Source organism: Notechis scutatus, chromosome 2 (genome assembly GCF_049901735.1).
Source record: "Notechis scutatus isolate UNSWTSFEM ecotype Mainland chromosome 2, rNotScu1.2, whole genome shotgun sequence".
Taxonomy (NCBI): domain Eukaryota; kingdom Metazoa; phylum Chordata; class Lepidosauria; order Squamata; family Elapidae; genus Notechis; species Notechis scutatus.
This window is the reverse complement of record NC_142010.1, coordinates 51,050,550-51,067,948: the sequence shown is the minus strand read 5'-3', so window position 1 is coordinate 51,067,948 and position 17,399 is coordinate 51,050,550. Positions and strand designations below refer to the sequence as shown.

Here is a 17,399-nt window from a genome sequence, read left to right as displayed (position 1 = left end):
CAAGAAAAGGAATGGGAAATTGTAATAGCTCTGAATTTTCCCCCTGCAAACTACCCTGATTTTAGACTTACTGAAATCCTACGGACTTTTGTGAAAGCTATGTGTTTATTTTTCAATTTTTTCAAAAATAACATGTAATTTACAGACTGAAGGAATGTTTTCATGAAGAATGTTCTTTAAAGGAGATATTCCAGAAGTGAAAGGAAGGGTGCAGAAGTGAAAGTTGATTGCAGAATGGAGAAATCAATAAAGAATAAGAGTTCCTTCAATAACATTTCAGTAGTACATTTGGAGCGTTTATTTTCTTACTTTATAGCATCCTTCTTTCCAGAGGAAAAACCCTTTCAGGTAACTGGAAAACAGGCCCTTCACACACATTTGAGTTGTGCCAACCTGAGCTAACTGCCACATCTCTAAATCACCATCATGGATGTCTATAGCAACTAAGTTCTGGTACACAGTCAATCTCACAAAGACAATATTGTGATTCTTGTTGCGGGGCTGTGAGGCAGATAGTTTTCCACAAGGAAATTCTTATTTTGTCTGTCTCTCTGATCCTTAGAGGAACCCCTGTGATAAAGGAAAGCTTACTCCCATTCTTCATCTTGCTCACTGGGTTTTTGAAGCAGCATTTTTTCCCTCTAATGCACTATGATCCTTTTTCAACCCTCGCTAAAAACAAACAAACAAATGCAGCAACAAGAACAGTAAGAACAGAATACTGGCTGGAGCACCTATTTTTTGTTACATTCCCTTGAATAGCTAGAGGGACACTGGGTAATTTCTCAGGAACAGTGGGGAAGTTTGCTGGGAAGGCAAAAACAGTAGCCTGTCAAAGTAGCCAGGTTGGGCACAACATTTACCAGAATCCAGGACTGTACAATAAATGTCTAAATGATGTGAAATTCAGATGACACATAGGGCGGTAGGAATCATTGCTGCAGAAAACATGCATGTAAAATTTAAAGCATTTGTGACCAAATCATCTAACCTAACCTGAAGCTTGTTGGTGTAAGACAGTTTACCTTCCAGAGATTTCCATTAAGGGTATGTCCAAAAAAGTTGATATGGCAGCCACACGATTCAAAGTCACTATCCTTTTTCTCCATGGACTTCAGGTAGTAAGCTTCAATTGTCTGCCCTCTTCACTGTTTGAAACATCTTCTTGACTGCCTTTTTCTGATATCAATTGCCGTTATAAATGAACATGTATCAATAACATGGTCCATACCCCAAACATCTAGAACTATAATGTTGAAACTGAATACCTGAAACTGCTTGATTTTTTTTTAAAGTAAGCATCAAATACAAATATGCTGTTGCTTTAGGAAAGTAAGGACAATAATTGGTTCTATTGTTGACTCTGAAGATGCAAAACAGTCATATTGTTTGCTGCTTGATGGGAAAAACCTTCTGTGGAGGACTATGGACTAAGATCTACAGAAATAGGATTATTTTGCCCATAAGTGATTATTAATGTGTTAAGATATTTAACTTAATAGCTGGAAAAATAAAGTGTATAATGGGCCAGGACACACAGTTGTAGATGATTGGTTAGAAAGTGCAGGCTCCTGTGTGAGGCAATCTGTGTTATAATTGGTTGCTGGGTGAGAAGGGGGAGTTTCCTTCCCCCCCCACCTTTTTCTTCAGTGTGCTCTATATGGTGTTCTGTGATTTACTTGATGATTTACCTTACGATGTAGTGATGTGCCTGACTATCTTGTTTGCTATAAATATAAATGTAAACTATATTTATTTATATAAAACTACAAATTTGTGTCAGTGTCTCTGACTCCATTTGGACACTGGCTGTGCAATTCCCTGATGTAATGTTGTCCTATTTCTGAAAACACGAATGCTGTCCTATTTCTTGAGCAAATTTACATCCAATTCTGCAGTTGTTTGTACATATATGCAAAGAAAACTGTTATTTGTAGTGTGGTGATAAAGAAAATTGCTGTTGGGAAATACCCAGCCAGGAAGGGAGGAGGCCTCAAGCAAGGAATTAGCTGCAAGAGATTCAGAAGTGAGTCGTTCCCCACCTGACACCTCAAGCTTCATGGAGTATTATCTATCTGTTTCCAAGAAAAAGCAAGAAGTCTGGGAAGGTTCCTGTATCATAGAAGGTTCCTGTATCATAGAAGGTTCCTGTATCAAAGTAGTTAGCTTGAACTCAGCACATGTGGATCTTGTGGCTTGTGCCTGGCAATTGATATATGGATTATAAGGTAGAACTTATATTGGTGATATTCCCAATACCCACACAAACCTTTTTAGTTAACTTTTCCCATAATTTTAGTCTAACCTATGACATTGTTCTGATGATAAAATTAAGAGGTGGAGGAGAGAAAACCATATACAATGCAAAAAAACTCACTGAAGGAAAAGTGGAATTGTAAATGTAGATGATAAATAAATGGGACTGCAGACAATATGCATACGGAAGAATTTATATCATGGTCAGAGTTATTTAATCATAATTGCTATATGATTATAAGGATCTATTTGCAGAAATGTGAGACTTTGAACTTTTTCAGTAAACTGATATAAATTTTAGATATTCCCAATTACTATCATATAGGATGAGTAGAGGTAGAGGTCCTATAAAGCTATTTTTTTTGTCAAAATGATAGATAGATAGATAGATAGATAGATAGATAGATAGATAGATAGATAGATAGATAGATATAAAAATTCAAATAAGGATGGGATGCAATGTAAGTTAAGATAGAGATATTTACGGTGATTCTTGAAGCACATTGTAAACACAACAACATTGTCTTTGGATTTCTCCAGACCTGTTCCACGAAATCCTCCACAGACATAGAGTTTTCCTTCCACAGCACCAGCACAGGTAGAGTTGGTTCTTAGGGAAAGAAGAGAATAAGGCATAGGTGGTCCTTCTCGCCAGTAATTCCTATCAGGGTTATAGATCTCCACGACATCAAGACATTGTCGTGCTTGTCCTCTGTCACGATCAAGGCAGCCAATTCCACCTGCAGAGGAAGAGAGAAAGAGAGATTCCAGAGAGAATAAAAATGGCTCATCAGAATGAGTCTTCTCACTTTCTGGGAGCTAAATTATCCTTTTCTCTCCAATGTCACTATTTCAATGTTTTGCACACTTTGCAAAAAGAAATAATCTAACATTCTATGAGGAAGGAATAACTGTGCATATTGGAAAGAAATCCCCTTCCCTTTAGAAAAACATGCTAAATTTGTACTCCAAAGCAAAAGACTCTCTAAAACAGGGGTGTCAAACTCACGGCCCACAGGCCAGATGCATCACTGGACATGCCCACTCCAGTTTAGCAAAGAGGGGAAAAGTTGCGATAAGTCACGTGACGACAACATGATGCCACAAGTTTGACACCCCTGCTCTAAAGTATTCAAGATGAATAAATAAATAAACTAGGATCACAAAATGATGGAAAATAAAATGGAAAAAATTGAGAAATCTCTTTGAATATTTAATTTCTGGGAAATGCAGACTCTGAGGAATCCATTTATCAGCATCGCATTCCTCCTCATTGTCATATAAAAGCAATGAATGTGTTATCTCTCTCATTTTCAGATACAACACACACACACACACACACACACACAGAGAGAGAGAGAGAGAGAGAGAGAGAGAGAGAGAGAGAGAGAGAGAGAACTTGCTTTTCAAAATTGCTAATTAAACATAAGAACAAAAGAACTCACTGCTTCCCTGTCAGAAGCTTCCTACAATCCTTTGTCAACTGCAGCTAAAGCAAGAAATATCTTTAGAAAACAACAAAAATAAATAATTTTCAGAGTGTACTTAAAACATTCATCCAAACTGCTCAAATAATAATTCAGAACTGCCCCCCAGGACAAAAAGAGGAAAAAAAATCTTAATGGTTATACATTAGTAAATTCTCCTAACATCAATACAGGGACCTAGATGGTTACCCTATTATGGAATTGGATCATATATGATTTCCCACAATTCTAAAGAAGAATTTCATAGGATTATGTACTTTGAAATCACATCTAAAGATGAATACAAACATTTTTGTATTTTTCTCAGGAAAAGTTGCAAATAACCCTTCCCAGAATATCCTAATTTTAGACAGAGAGAGTTAATTTGGAAAAAAAGAGTGCATATACCCTATTTGGTTTTTTAACAAGGCCAGCATTTCAATCCATAGGAAATGTAATTAATGTTCGCACCGCCTACAAACACAGTAATTGTGAATTGTGACTTATCACTAAGGGAAACAAAGCACTCTTTATCACACTCCTAAATTCCATCTTGCACCTCCTGGGGGTACAGCAACCTCAGGTTGGAAACCCCCGGCCTAGAAGGAAGAATGGGTGCTCACATTCATTGTAATGGATGAGCTAATTTATGACTTCTATTGGAAAGAGGAGAACTTAGAAAGAATCTTGAGATTAAAACAATATCCTTAAAAAACAGGTGCATGTATAGGAAAATCCTCAGCAGTGATAGTTTAAACTAGCTTACGAAACACTTTTTTCATATTTGCTGCTGGGGCACAGAATTCACCTCCCATATCAAAAAACACACAGTTTTGAGTTAGGATGGAAGGAAATAATAACATATCTTTAGTAGAATATTTGCACAAAAATGCATTTATGTGAAATGGGAATTATCTGTGTGAACATCTGATCTGCTAACAAAATGCTTGATGAAACATTATTAGAACTTGGACTATAATACTCCTCCATCTATAGAATTCTCATTTTGATGGAAGCCATGTGTAAAACTTGCTACTTGGTTACCCAGAAATGTACAACAAATGAAAGTTCTGATAAATCCTTTGCAAATGTTTATACAATGAAATAAGGATACATTTTTATGTACTGTAACCAGAACATGCAGCAAAACTTTTAACCAATTCTGTTACTTTGGGCCAGTCTTACGCTCTTTCAAATAATTAACCAGAACTGATGCTCACAGATTATAATGGTATTCAATTTTAAGTTAAGGATGTACAGTATAGGAATCTAAATGTTATAAATACTTAATTCCTGTGGTTAGATTATCATAGCTATTGTCACAAAATGACAGCTGTGTTATGTATGGAGAGTTATGGAAAAATAATTGGTAAAATATTAAAGTTGTTCCTAGTCACCCATTTTAAGCCTCCCACTCTTTGAATCACTGAACCATCCCAATTATTTTTATTTTGCTTTTTTTGGGCAGTTGGACAAACATCTAAAGAAAACTTTGAAGTGTAGTCCTTCACCCACAGCTGGATCCCACAGCTATTTATTTTTAAGTTTTGGATTTTTTTTTTTTTTTTGTATTCAAATATGCTAAATATACAGGCATGGATTTCTTTTTTTAAAAAATAGTTTTATTGAGTTTTAACAAAACAAATAAAACATCTTATTTGAGTACAGCATGGTTCCGGGTTATCAAATTTCCATACAGACACAATTTCATATGCATATTCATCTTATGTATTCAACTTCATATCTTATTACTCTTTTTCCAACTTCTCACTATTTCTCCCTTTACTTCTCTTAATTTTCTTTTATGGTTATCTCATTTTCTTCTTATTCAATTGTATTTCTTTTACCTAAATTTCTATATCTTTTTATTCATTGTACTTATACTTTCGTCTGTCTTGTTTACAATTCCATATGTTCTCTTCCAACATTCTTAAGAAGCAAAATTCCCCTATGATTGCCAATCGAAGTGCAACACCTTTAAATCTTATTGTTATTATCATATGAAATCTCATTAAACATTGAATTTGTGCATTCTAAAATTATAACATTCAAATTTCTAATATCTATTTTATATCATGTAAATCTCATCATTCAGACTCTGCTTGGTACTTCCCTTGAAAATGTAAAAAGAAAAATTCTAAAAACATAAAAATATATATATATATATATATATATATATATATATATATATATATATATATATATATATATATATATATATATATATATATATGTTTTCTGAGGTTCTCGGTATTTGTATGTGGATCTTTGGTTATTCGGGTTTTCTCCCGCGTAAGATTCAAAGTATCTAGGCAACGTTTCGGCGAGATCCCACTCGCCATCTTCAGGCTGGTGCTTTCGCTTAGTGCCAGTGCAAGCAGTGTGTGACCGGAGCTGCCATCTCTTTATATATACAAGTGGTGGGGGATGGTGTGCTGGGCTGGTTGGCTGTGCTGCAGCCTCTTGATTGGTTGATGGAGTTGATGTTGGTATAATGGGCTGTGTAATGGCCTTTTGTTGTAGAGATATCCTGGATCTTGTGCTGTCATCTCCTGGGTCGTTAGCCTCTTGTGTTTTAACGGCTTGGGTAATGGGTTGTGTGATGGGCTTGTGAGTTCTTTTGTTGTGGTATCCTGGGTCTTGCGTTGTAATCTCCTGGGTCGTTTGTGTTTTGATCTCTTTTCCATTAGCCTCCTGTGTAGTAACAGCTTGGGTAATGGGTTGTGTGATGACCTTGTGAGATTTATTGCTGTGGTATCCTTGGTCTTGTGCTGTGATATCCTGGGTCATTTGCTGTGTTGTGACTTCTTGAGTTCTTGAGGTGTAATTTCTTGAGTTTTCTGATGTGATGTCCTGAGCGGTGGCTGTGATGTAGCATTTTGGGTTTTTAATATGGCTTTGAGTTTGGGGTCTGGGTCTGTGTTCGTTTGGCTTCGAGTTCGTGGTCGTGCCACATCTTCATGGTGGGGGTCAGTTCGCTTCATGTATGGTTCAGAGGAGTTTGAAGTGGGTAGTGATGCAGCTGCAGTGCGGCTTCTGGTCTGTGGTCGTGTCTCATCTTCTGTGTGGGTGTGAGTCTGATTTTTACGTGGAAGTGTGGTGGTGGCATCTTGTGTGGCCCTCATGGGTGTGGGTCTGGTGTCATTTATCATGTTGGGTACTGCCTGTTCATGAGGGCGGGTTTCCAAATGGCTGGTAAGCGGGAGGTGTCATCTCTTTTATTCATGCTGTGTGGGCGTTTTTCTATCTCTATGGCTTCTCTGATTATTCTGCTGTTGTGGTGTTCAGTTTTGGCGATAGTTCTGGTATTTTTAAAGTCAATCTCATGTCCTGTGGCTTTGAGGTGTTGGACCAGGGAAGAGGTTGGTTCTTCTTTTTGATTGAGTTCTTATGTTCTTCAACGCGTGCACTTATTCTTCTGTTAGTTTGTCCAATGTATGTGGTGAGGCAGGCAGTGCAGGGGATTTCATATACTCCTTGGTTTTCTAACTCGATTTTGTCTTTAGGGTTTCTTAGGATGGTGGATATTTTTCTGTTTGTGCAGAATGCTGTTTTAATGTTGTGTTTTTGGAGGATCTTGCTGATTTTGTCTGTAGTGCCTTTTATATATGGGAGGAGGGCTTTGCCGTTCTCTTGTTCTCTGTCTTGGATTTTGGTTGGGGTTTCTTTTTGGATTAGGTGGGTGATCTCTTTCTTTGAAATCCATTGGCTGTTAGTACGTTGGTGAGAGTGTTTAGTTCGGTTTTTAGGTGTTGTTCATCAGCTAAGCATTTTGTTCTGGAGATGAGTGTCTCAGCTACGGAATTGATCTGTGCTGGGTGGTGGTGTGAGAGTGCGTGTAGATAGCGGTTTGTATGTGTTTTCTTTTGGTAGATGGTGTGTCCTAGGGAGCCATTGGGTTTTTTGTATACCAAGACATCTAGGAAGGGAAGTTGATTGTTAGCTTCTGTTTCCATGGTGAATTGTATTTTGGGGTGTAGGCTGTTGAGGTGTGTGAGGAAGTTGTTCAGTTTTTCTTTCCCGTGTGGCCAGATTATGAAGGTGTCATCTACGTATCTGAGCCAGAGTTTGGGTTTGTGATCATATTTTTCTAGAGCTTGTGTTTCAAAGTGTTCCATGTAGAGGTTTGCGATGACAGGTGAGAGGGGTGATCCCATGGGTGCTCCTTCTATTTGTTTGTATTTTTGTCCATTGTAGGTGAAGTATGTATTGGATAGACAGTGGTTGGTCAGATCTAGGATGTGCTTGGGGGTTGTATTTGTTTTGGATGGCTGTCAAGGCTTCTTTTATTGGCACTTGGGTGAAGAGGGATATGACATCGAAGCTAACTAGTAGGTCGCTGGGTTGTAAGTTTTGTTTCTTTATGATCTCGATGAACTGGAATGAGTTTCTTACATGTGAGTTGATGGATTCTGCATAGGGCTGTAGTTGTTTGGCGAGAAATTTGGCTAGGTTTTGTAGAGGTGAGCCTATGGAGCTGACTATTGGTCTAAGTGGAGTTCCTTCTTTGTGTATCTTGGGGAGACCATAAAGCTTAGGGCATCTGGATGATTTCTCTCTGGGTATGATTCTTTGCTGGATTTCTTCACTGACGGGGAGGCTTTTATTTTGGATCTGGTGGTTTTTTCTAGGTAGGTGGTGGGGTCTGTCTTTAGGGGTTTGTATGTGGGGTCTAGGAGTAGGTTGGTTAACTTGGTTTGGTAGTCAGATGTGTTCATAACCACTGTCGCGTTGCCCTTGTCTGCTGGTAGGATTATTATGCTGGTGTCTTCTTTCAGGTTACGTAGTGCAGTTTGTTCTTCTTTGGATAAGTTGCTTTTGGGTGGTTTGCTAGTGCAGAGGATGTTGGTGATTTCGAGTCTGATTCTATTAGCCTCATCAGGGTTGGTTTTGGTCAGGCTGGTTTCAACTCCGCATATGATGGTTTCTGTGGGGATGTGTTTGGGAGCAACAGCAAAGTTGAATCCTTTTGAAAGGACCTTGGTTTCGGCTTCAGTGAGGATCTTGTCTGAGATGTTGTGCACTGTTTGTTTCATGTGTGGCTGTGAGGGGGGAGTTGGTTTCTGGTATTGTTGTAGTTTTCTGAGTTTGTTGGTGTGTGTGTCTGTTTTGAGGGTGGTCTGTGTTTCGGCTCTCCAGACAGCGAGTTGTTTGGATTTGTCCCAAAGTAAGGGGTGAATCTTGTTGCTGAGTCTGAGGTGAAGTGTAAGAAGATCTTTGTTGATTTGGTCTAGGAGAAATCTTTTGTGTGAAGTTCATTTCTAATTAGGGCCAATTCTGTTCTTTTTAGGATGCGTTTGGTGGCTGCTGTGTTGGTGTGGAATTTCAATTGGAAGCTTGTGGGAATTAAATTTTGATCTCGGCAGTTGCATAGGAATGCGAGGTCACATAAAATGGAAGCTCTTTGGACTTCAAGTTTTTCATAAGTCCTGGTCAGATGGTGGGTTTCCTCCCGTAGAGGTGCAATATTTGTTTTCTGAGGTTCCATCATATGCGGAGTTGAAACCAGCCTGACCAAAACCAACCCTGATGAGGCTAATAGAATCAGACTCGAAATCACCAACATCCTCTGCACTAGCAAACCACCCAAAAGCAACTTATCCAAAGAATTTCTCCTAGACCAAATCAACAAAGATCTTCTTACACTTCACCTCAGACTCAGCAACAAGATTCACGCGTGCCTAGATACTTTGAATCTTACGCGGAGAAAACCCGAATAACCAAAGATCCACATATATATATATATATATATATATATATATATATATATATATATATATATATATATATATAGACACACACACACAAACATTAGTAAACAAAATAGTTATTCAAAATCATTCTAGTACTGGTATGAACCTTGTAAATCTTTCACGTTTCTTTTCAATATCAATCTTTGAGAATAATTGAAATGTTTCCCTCCCTTCTTCATTATTACTTAACTGTTAATAAGCATACCATTAGATAGTCATCCAGTTTTATCTTATAAATTATTTACTATTAATAAGCAAAATAATTATTCAAATTCATTCTAATAATTGGTATAAATTTCCTTATAAATCTTTCACATTTCTTTTCAATATTTATTTATCTTTCACATTTCTTATCAATCTTTAGAAACAATTGCAATGTTTCCCTCTCTTCTTTATTATTGCATTAATTATAAATAAACATACCATTACATAACAATACAGTTTTATCTCATAGATTATTTACTTATTTCATTTCTAACTCATTACAGTATTCTACTGTCACACTATCTTTTATACCTATGGTGGTTTGACATTGAAATGAGACACAGGGAACTGTCTCTGAGAAAAATGCCAACCCTGAGAGAACTCAGGTAGCAGTATTTATTGAGAAAAAACACAAGCAAAATATACAGTATGCATATTCAGAAAACAATGACCTCAACAGGAGATTACTTCACCATCATGAGAACACACAATCTTGGAAAGTCCCAGATGTTACCTTGCTAGGATGAGATCATGCAGCCACGGAAAGTCTCATGGGAAAGTTTGGAAAGTCCCATGAGAAAGCACAACTGTGTATCTTGTACCTTGAACTTTCACCCATTTTCCTATTCCTTCTAAACTGGCAGAATCAAAACAGAATGAGGCACTCTGAGCAAAGATACTCCTACCCCCACCAAGAATGCCCACATCTTCCTAGACTTACTGCTAGTTATACAAAGGCCTTACAGAAAATGATAAAATGATTAATAAAATATATTACCACATTCCCTCCTTTTTTATTTATTCAAAGATAGGGGTGTTTTAGTGGCATAGTACACAGTTCCCTCATGACCTGATCCTCACGCCGGAAGACTGAGGTACACATTTGTAATAGATTAGGAATACATTGAATAAAACAACATAATAAGATACATATAGCAATAATAATAACAACCCCTTGCAATAAGGAACGAAACCATGATCCATCAGGAAGCCAGGACCACAGACTGTCCCAGAATGATGCATTAAACCCATCAGCTCCAGATTGATGCTGAGCAATGCGATCTTCCATGTCCTGAACAGTTTTTGTAATGTTTGGCTCATAATTATGTATAAAAACACAACAATGTGAATGAATTAAAGCACAAACTCCTCCTTGAGCAGCTAACATAATATCTAAAGCATATCGATTTTGCAAAGTAACTGTACGAATTTCAGACATTTCTACATTAATCATCTTAATATTCTTTATAGTATCATTAAACATAGCAACAGTAAAATTATTTAAAATATGAATATCCCTATAGTTCATAGCAATTCCCAAAGGTGGGATGAGACCTCGAGAAATTTGTGTCCATAGATTACCTCCCATGGCTAGGATCTGGAATTGCTCTGTTGTAGCACAAGACAACTGTTTTCTCCAGGTTGCATTCTTTATTAAATCTTTTTCCTCAAAAGGCACTCCATGCAATGTTAGTCCTTCTCCCACTCTCCCAGGAAGGTGCATACACAACCAACAATTGGTGATGTTCAAGTTTTTGGCAGTTGAGCGCAAATCTTTAATGTAATTATTATCTGTCCACAAATCATCGCCCAAATCTCCGGCACGCTGAACATGCTGTCGCTGCTCTCTCCGCACCCGAGCAGCCCAGGACAGATTAGGCAGAATCAACAGGATCAGGAACCACAGATGCGCCATCCTGCTCCTCCGAAACTTCCTTCACAGGTGCCTGCGAATGATCAGGCCGAACACACCGACCAGGAACCCAACGAATTTGACCAAGATGTTCAACTGCTGCATAACCACGTCCCCACGTTATCAGCTCAGCAGGAACCCATGCCGGATCTGGAAGGAACCGCACCAACACCCGAGGTCTTACCGCATCTGTAGAAGGAGAAGAAAAATGCCTGCTGGCCGTGCTCGCAGGGGGGTTACCAGACAAATTTAAAAAATTTAAAGTATACAAAGCTAGATTTAATTGATCTTGAATCGCCGGAAGCCCCAGGAGCTTCCCTCCTTTTGTATTTAATTTAGTTAACATGGTCTTGAGCATGGCATGTGAGCAACAAAACACACATTCACACGCTGCTCCAAACATCCTTGTAACAACAAAAGCAATCTTAAAATATCAGGTGATATTCCAGGAGACAAATAAGAACCTGCTACAAAGGGTAACAAATTATACACATACAATGAATCCACTATTAAATTAAAATCCTGATTGTGAAAATTTTGAAAAGCCAAAACTACAGCAGCAAGTTCTGCCTGCTGGGCAGACTTCTGCTCTGATGTCACTTTTGTATGCCAAATTCCAGATTTATCTTTCCAAACACAAGCACCAAAAACTTTCCCTCCATCAGTAAAAACTGTAGGAGCATCTGATATGCCCAATGGTATCCTTTCTTACATTTTGGGCACACTGATTTAGGACGAACACCCTGTCCCATTGATCTCTTATTCTGCTGACTTTGACCTCCTCCAGGAGCCCGACATTGCGCTTTAAAATGTCCAGGCTTCCCACAATTGAAACAATTCCCTTCTGAGCATGTCCTGTTTGTAAAGCCAGAGCTAAAGTTTCCATGTTAAAAGACTGACTCCCAACCTTCCTACATGCATTAATCAAATCCGCGATTTCTCGCTCCCCACTTGCTACCAGTGGATTTAAAATCTTTTTGCAATCTGTGTTAGCTTGTTCTACTGCTAACTTAAAAAGCAACTCTTTCTGGGCGAATTGATTATCAATTTGTCTTTCAATAGCCAATTTCAATCTGCTAATGAAATTTTCATAGGGTTCATTGTTCCCTTGTTTGATGTTAGTAAAGGTCTTCTCACCACCTTCGCCGTCAGGGAGAGACCCTATGGCTTGAAAAATTATTTGTGGGAGAAGAATGAACCCTTCCTCAGGCATACCATCTCTCTGTTGTTCCACTGTTGTAAAATTACCAGCTCCGTAAAGCTGATCTGGGGTAACATTTGCTGTTCCCCTCTGGACTGCCAGCTGTCTCCATTTCTGATCTAACACCAAATATTGAGCTGGAGTTAAAATCATATTCAACAGAGCTTTCCAGTCAGCCGGAATCATTTTATTTCCATAACCAACTGCTTCTAACAATGCCTGAGTATATGGCGTTCTAACACCATATTCTTTTGCTGCTTGCTTAACTTCCTCAAAATTCTGAGCTGTAAAGGCTTCCACTCCCGCTGCATGGATTTAATACAGCATCCATGACAATTTCCACTGGATTAAGTTGAACTTCTACTCCAAACTCCACTAAATCATCTCCTGATAATTCCCCTCTATTCTTTGCTTCTTGAATAGCTGCAGTAACTGCATCCACCTGAACCCTTAAAGGTAAACTCTTATCTTCTGACAAAGTATTTCTAGCGCCAGACAGTCCCCCAGATTTATCTGGAGGTGCCGTCGGCGGCAACAAACGTACCGCATGGTAAAGCGGCAAACCTTCTTCGGGGGTGATAGGAGCGGTTGTTCATAAGTAGCTAACGCATCCATAATCACTCTCCAGGTTAACAAAATTGAAGAAGGGGCACGAGGTTCCTCGTGCAAAAATTTCCCTATCTTTTTCCAGGACTCTACTTTAATACTACCTCCTCCGGATATGACTTAATATTTTTCCAAACATACTGTAGTAAGTCCTCAATTTCTTTCTTTCCTACAGCACAACCCCTACTGCCAATTCCAAACCCAAAACTATTCCCAATGATCCCTCTCAATTCCCTGATGTGCTCTTTCTGAGCCTTCGAGAGATCTCCCCCATACTCACGAAAGAATCTATCTTCGTCCAGCGAAGAAGATGAGGGCCCAGTCGACGTCCGCGACGATGAGTATAGGATGCGGGAAACGTATAGCCTTCCAAGCTATCACGTCGGGGTCACCATTTATGGTGGTTTGACATTGAAATGAGACACAGGGAACTGTCTCTGAGAAAATGCCAACCCTGAGAGAACTCAGGTAGCAGTATTTATTGAGAAAAAAACACAAGCAAAATATACAGTATGCATATTCAGAAAACAATGACCTCAACAGGAGATTACTTCACCATCATGAGAACACACAATCTTGGAAAGTCCCAGATGTTACCTTGCTAGGATGAGATCATGCAGCCACGGAAAGTCTCATGGGAAAGTTTGGAAAGTCCCATGAGAAAGCACAACTGTGTATCTTGTACCTTGAACTTTCACCCATTTTCCTATTCCTTCTAAACTGGCAGAATCAAAACAGAATGAGGCACTCTGAGCAAAGATACTCCTACCCCCACCAAGAATGCCCACATCTTCCTAGACTTACTGCTAGTTATACAAAGGCCTTACAGAAAATGATAAAATGATTAATAAAATATATTACCACAATACCTTTGCAGAATCCTCACTTTTAACTTAATTTAACCATTGTCTCTGTGTTTTCTAGCTGAGCAAATACCTTTAAACCTAGTACGTTTCCCCTTTTTCTTTATTTCCTGTTTTTGTCCCTCATAAGTTCTTTCCCTTTCTATCTTTCCCCCATTTTCCTCATCCCTTTTTAAATACCCTTCTCTTTCTAATTTTCCCTTCCGTAGTTTTCTTTTCTGCTTCTCCTTGCTGTTATACTTTTTTTTCAGACTATTTTTCTTTTTGGCTGTTCCTTTTGATCTCAAACTTTTAACTCCTTTTCCCCCTTTCCCCCCTATTACCACACTTTGCTTTATTTGATCATTGAAAATGGCTTCTTCTTTGTCCCACCCTTCTTCTTGCTCTTGAAGCTTTTCCTTTTACTTTTCATAGTTCAGGATCTCCATTTCAAAAAATTCAAATACGAAGCCAAAGGATCTTCCTCCCCTTTCTGCATCTTCGTTCTGTTTTTTAAGACTCATCTTCAATTCCTCCAGGAGTGATGGCATTTTAAACACTTTTGAACAAAGTGTTGTTTAGCCCAGTCTGTCCTGCTTTCCTCTTTGTCTTCCTCCTGTACAATCTTATCCAGTCGGGTTCTTCTTTGAGGTGGCCATTTCTGACCACCGCTGCAACCACCTTCGGGGATGGGAGTTTAGACCAGCCAAGGAGGAGAGATGCAGCTCCCCTCCCCTCAGCTAGCAATCTCCCCCCTCTTCACCACCTCTAAGGGATGGGTTCAGCCCCGAATCCAAAGGATCAGGGCACTCCAGTGGCGAGCACAGATCAAAACTGCGCACGATCATGGATTTCGGTCTATCGCTGAAGAGACCCAAACCGGAAGTCCATAATAGGCAGGGATTTCTATGGTGGAGTTGATTTGGGTTAAAGCCTTTGCATGTAGAAGCTCTTCCTAACCCAAGATCTTTAATGTGTATGTGTGTGTGAGAGACACTAGAAAATGACCTTTGCAAATGAGGGTACACAGTTCTACCCTAAGCATTTATATGCACAGCTGTACCATTGACCTACAGCCTTTCCTCTGTTAATACAAGCAATTTAACCATGCTTCAGAAGTATGAATTCTCTGTGCATGACCTGAGATAATGAAAGTTGTGTCATTTGACAATTCCACGCTAAACCTGACATAACAATATTTCTGAATTTTTTCAGCAGTTCAGTAAATGCTAATTGGCATCCTCATTATAATTCTTTTGACAAAAGGAAACTCTACCAATTATAAATATATTGAGAAGCCTTAGTTGTGTGTGTTGACATTGATTGGTTTAGCATCCCAGGGGTACCTTACTTAAACTCACGTTGTGCCACTAACATTGCCTTGTTTGGAGTAGAATGTCTCAAAAGGCATCCAGATTCTTATAGGTACCTACAAATTTCTCCAGGACAGAATCAGCTATAAATCTTTTCCCTTCCAAAGCTTTAATGATCCATCCTTTCTGCATACCCATGACAGATTCCAAAAATATATTCCTGGCTTTTGGTCCCACAACAGGTAAGGCACTGAGGTTCATATATTTTTGCACAATTATTCATGCCTTACCCTTGTTTCAACTTTGTTTCAAGATTTGTCTTTTGGAGGATAGGAAGGAAATGACAACACTGCCTTTTTGTGTGTGTGGTGCAAGCCACATCAAGACTGAGATTTCTATCTTCACAGATTCCACTTGACTCCCCTGTCATAGTGTTCCTACCTAATTTTTATTTGTTTAGCTGAGAAACATTTTTCAATCGAAAGCAAATCCAGTTATTTATTTAAAATGTCTCTGCATTACACCTGGGCCACTTACCATTCCATTTTCCTAAAAGCAGAGGTGGTATTCTGCAGGTTCTGACTATTTCTGGAGAACTGGTAGGGGAAATTTTGAGTAGTTTGGAGAACCAGTAGCAGAAATTTTGAGCAGTTCAGAATCCCACCTCTGACTGGCCCCGCCCCCATCTATTCTCTGCCTCTTGAGTCCCAGCTGATTGGCTGGGTCTTCTTTTGTTGCCCACACAGGAGAACAGAACTGGAAAGCAGATTAGTGGGGTGGGGAGAGAATGGAGATTTTACAGTATCCTTCCCCTGTCACGCCCACCAAGCCACACCCACCAAGCCACACTACGCCCATCAAGCCACACCCACAGAACCGTTAGTAAAAAATTTGAATCCCACCACTGCCCAAAAAGAGTTAATACTTTTGCAGGGGATGTGAGGGGACAGTGGAAGATGGGGAATAGCAGTGGGTTGGGAATGTTGGGAAAATGTTGATGGGAAAAGGAGAAGCAAAAGCCTTCTGGGGAAGCAATGGAGGACTGAAGAAAACTTCCATATTTAGCAGAGCCGATGACCAGAGTAGAACAAGGTGTTGGTGAACAGTTCGGCAACTCAATATTCCTCTCAGTATTGAGGGATCAACCTGGGATCATCTCCCAAATACTTTATACAAAGGCTCTCTATAAGGAGACAATAACAATGAATTAACAAATAAATAAAACCGGCTAATGACTTACTCACTAAAAGGGACACACAATTAATAAATCAGAAGAGTGACTTGGACAACTTTCTTATTTTGGACTTAGAAATGAATTAAACTTATGAAGGAGTTCTTCAAAAAAGACAAAGAGATTATCCGCTTCTGATGCACTATTTAATGAGAGTAAACAAGAATTTTAAAATAAAAAGTAAGACATATAAAGTTGACTAATTTGATCAATGTGAAAATATATATGTTGTACTTTTTAGTAGCTCTTATTGAGTTTTTCTTAACCAGGCCTAAGTGACAAAGCTTTAAAGATTTGTTTAGAGAGAAGAGAGAAGATATGAGAAAATATTTTTTGTTATATTTTCATTGAAAGTAATAAGCTATGGTGTTAAAAGGAAAAGAATTCCAAGTTAGCCAAAGGTGCTTTTCAAAAGGCAACTGGACTTTCTTGTTTTGTTTTGTTTCTCCTTGAAGACATTTTGCTTCTCATCCAAGAAGGTTCTTCAATTCTGAAGTTGCCTTTTGAAAAGCATCTTTGGGACAGTCCTGACCTGCAAGATTGAGAATCTCCATGGACATTTACTTGGTTTAGGTTAATATATAAATGTTGTAATTGCTGGTAACTCTTAATGGACTTTTGCTGATTAGGCTTTAAAATTTGATAGATAGATAGATAGAATGAATATGGGAAAGAGATAATTTTAATTTTTATTATAATATTAAACAAGGTGATAAGTTCCGAAACGATGTTTATGTTGATAAAGGGAGAAATCATTTTTACAAATCTTTTTTCTTTTTTAATTACTTTTTTACTATTTACTACTTTTATTTATTTTTCTTTTATTTCTATTTC

The 17,399-nt window shown here is 38.5% G+C and overlaps 2 protein-coding genes across 4 annotated transcripts in view; one reads left to right on the top strand and one right to left on the bottom strand.

Annotated features, from left to right (window-relative positions):
- The window catches only part of MGLL (monoglyceride lipase), a 190,039-nt gene that overhangs the window by 335 nt on the left and 172,305 nt on the right, over window positions 1–17,399 (top strand). The window lies entirely within an intron of this gene.
- KBTBD12 (kelch repeat and BTB domain containing 12) overlaps window positions 1–17,399 on the bottom strand; it is an 86,117-nt gene that overhangs the window by 28,558 nt on the left and 40,160 nt on the right. For all 3 annotated transcript variants that reach the window (XM_087954693.1, XM_087954695.1, XM_087954694.1), the window contains one exon: window positions 2,799–2,996. In XM_087954693.1, coding sequence (XP_087810819.1) covers window positions 2,799–2,996 — 198 coding nt within the window. The remainder of the gene's footprint in view (window positions 1–2,798; window positions 2,997–17,399) is intronic.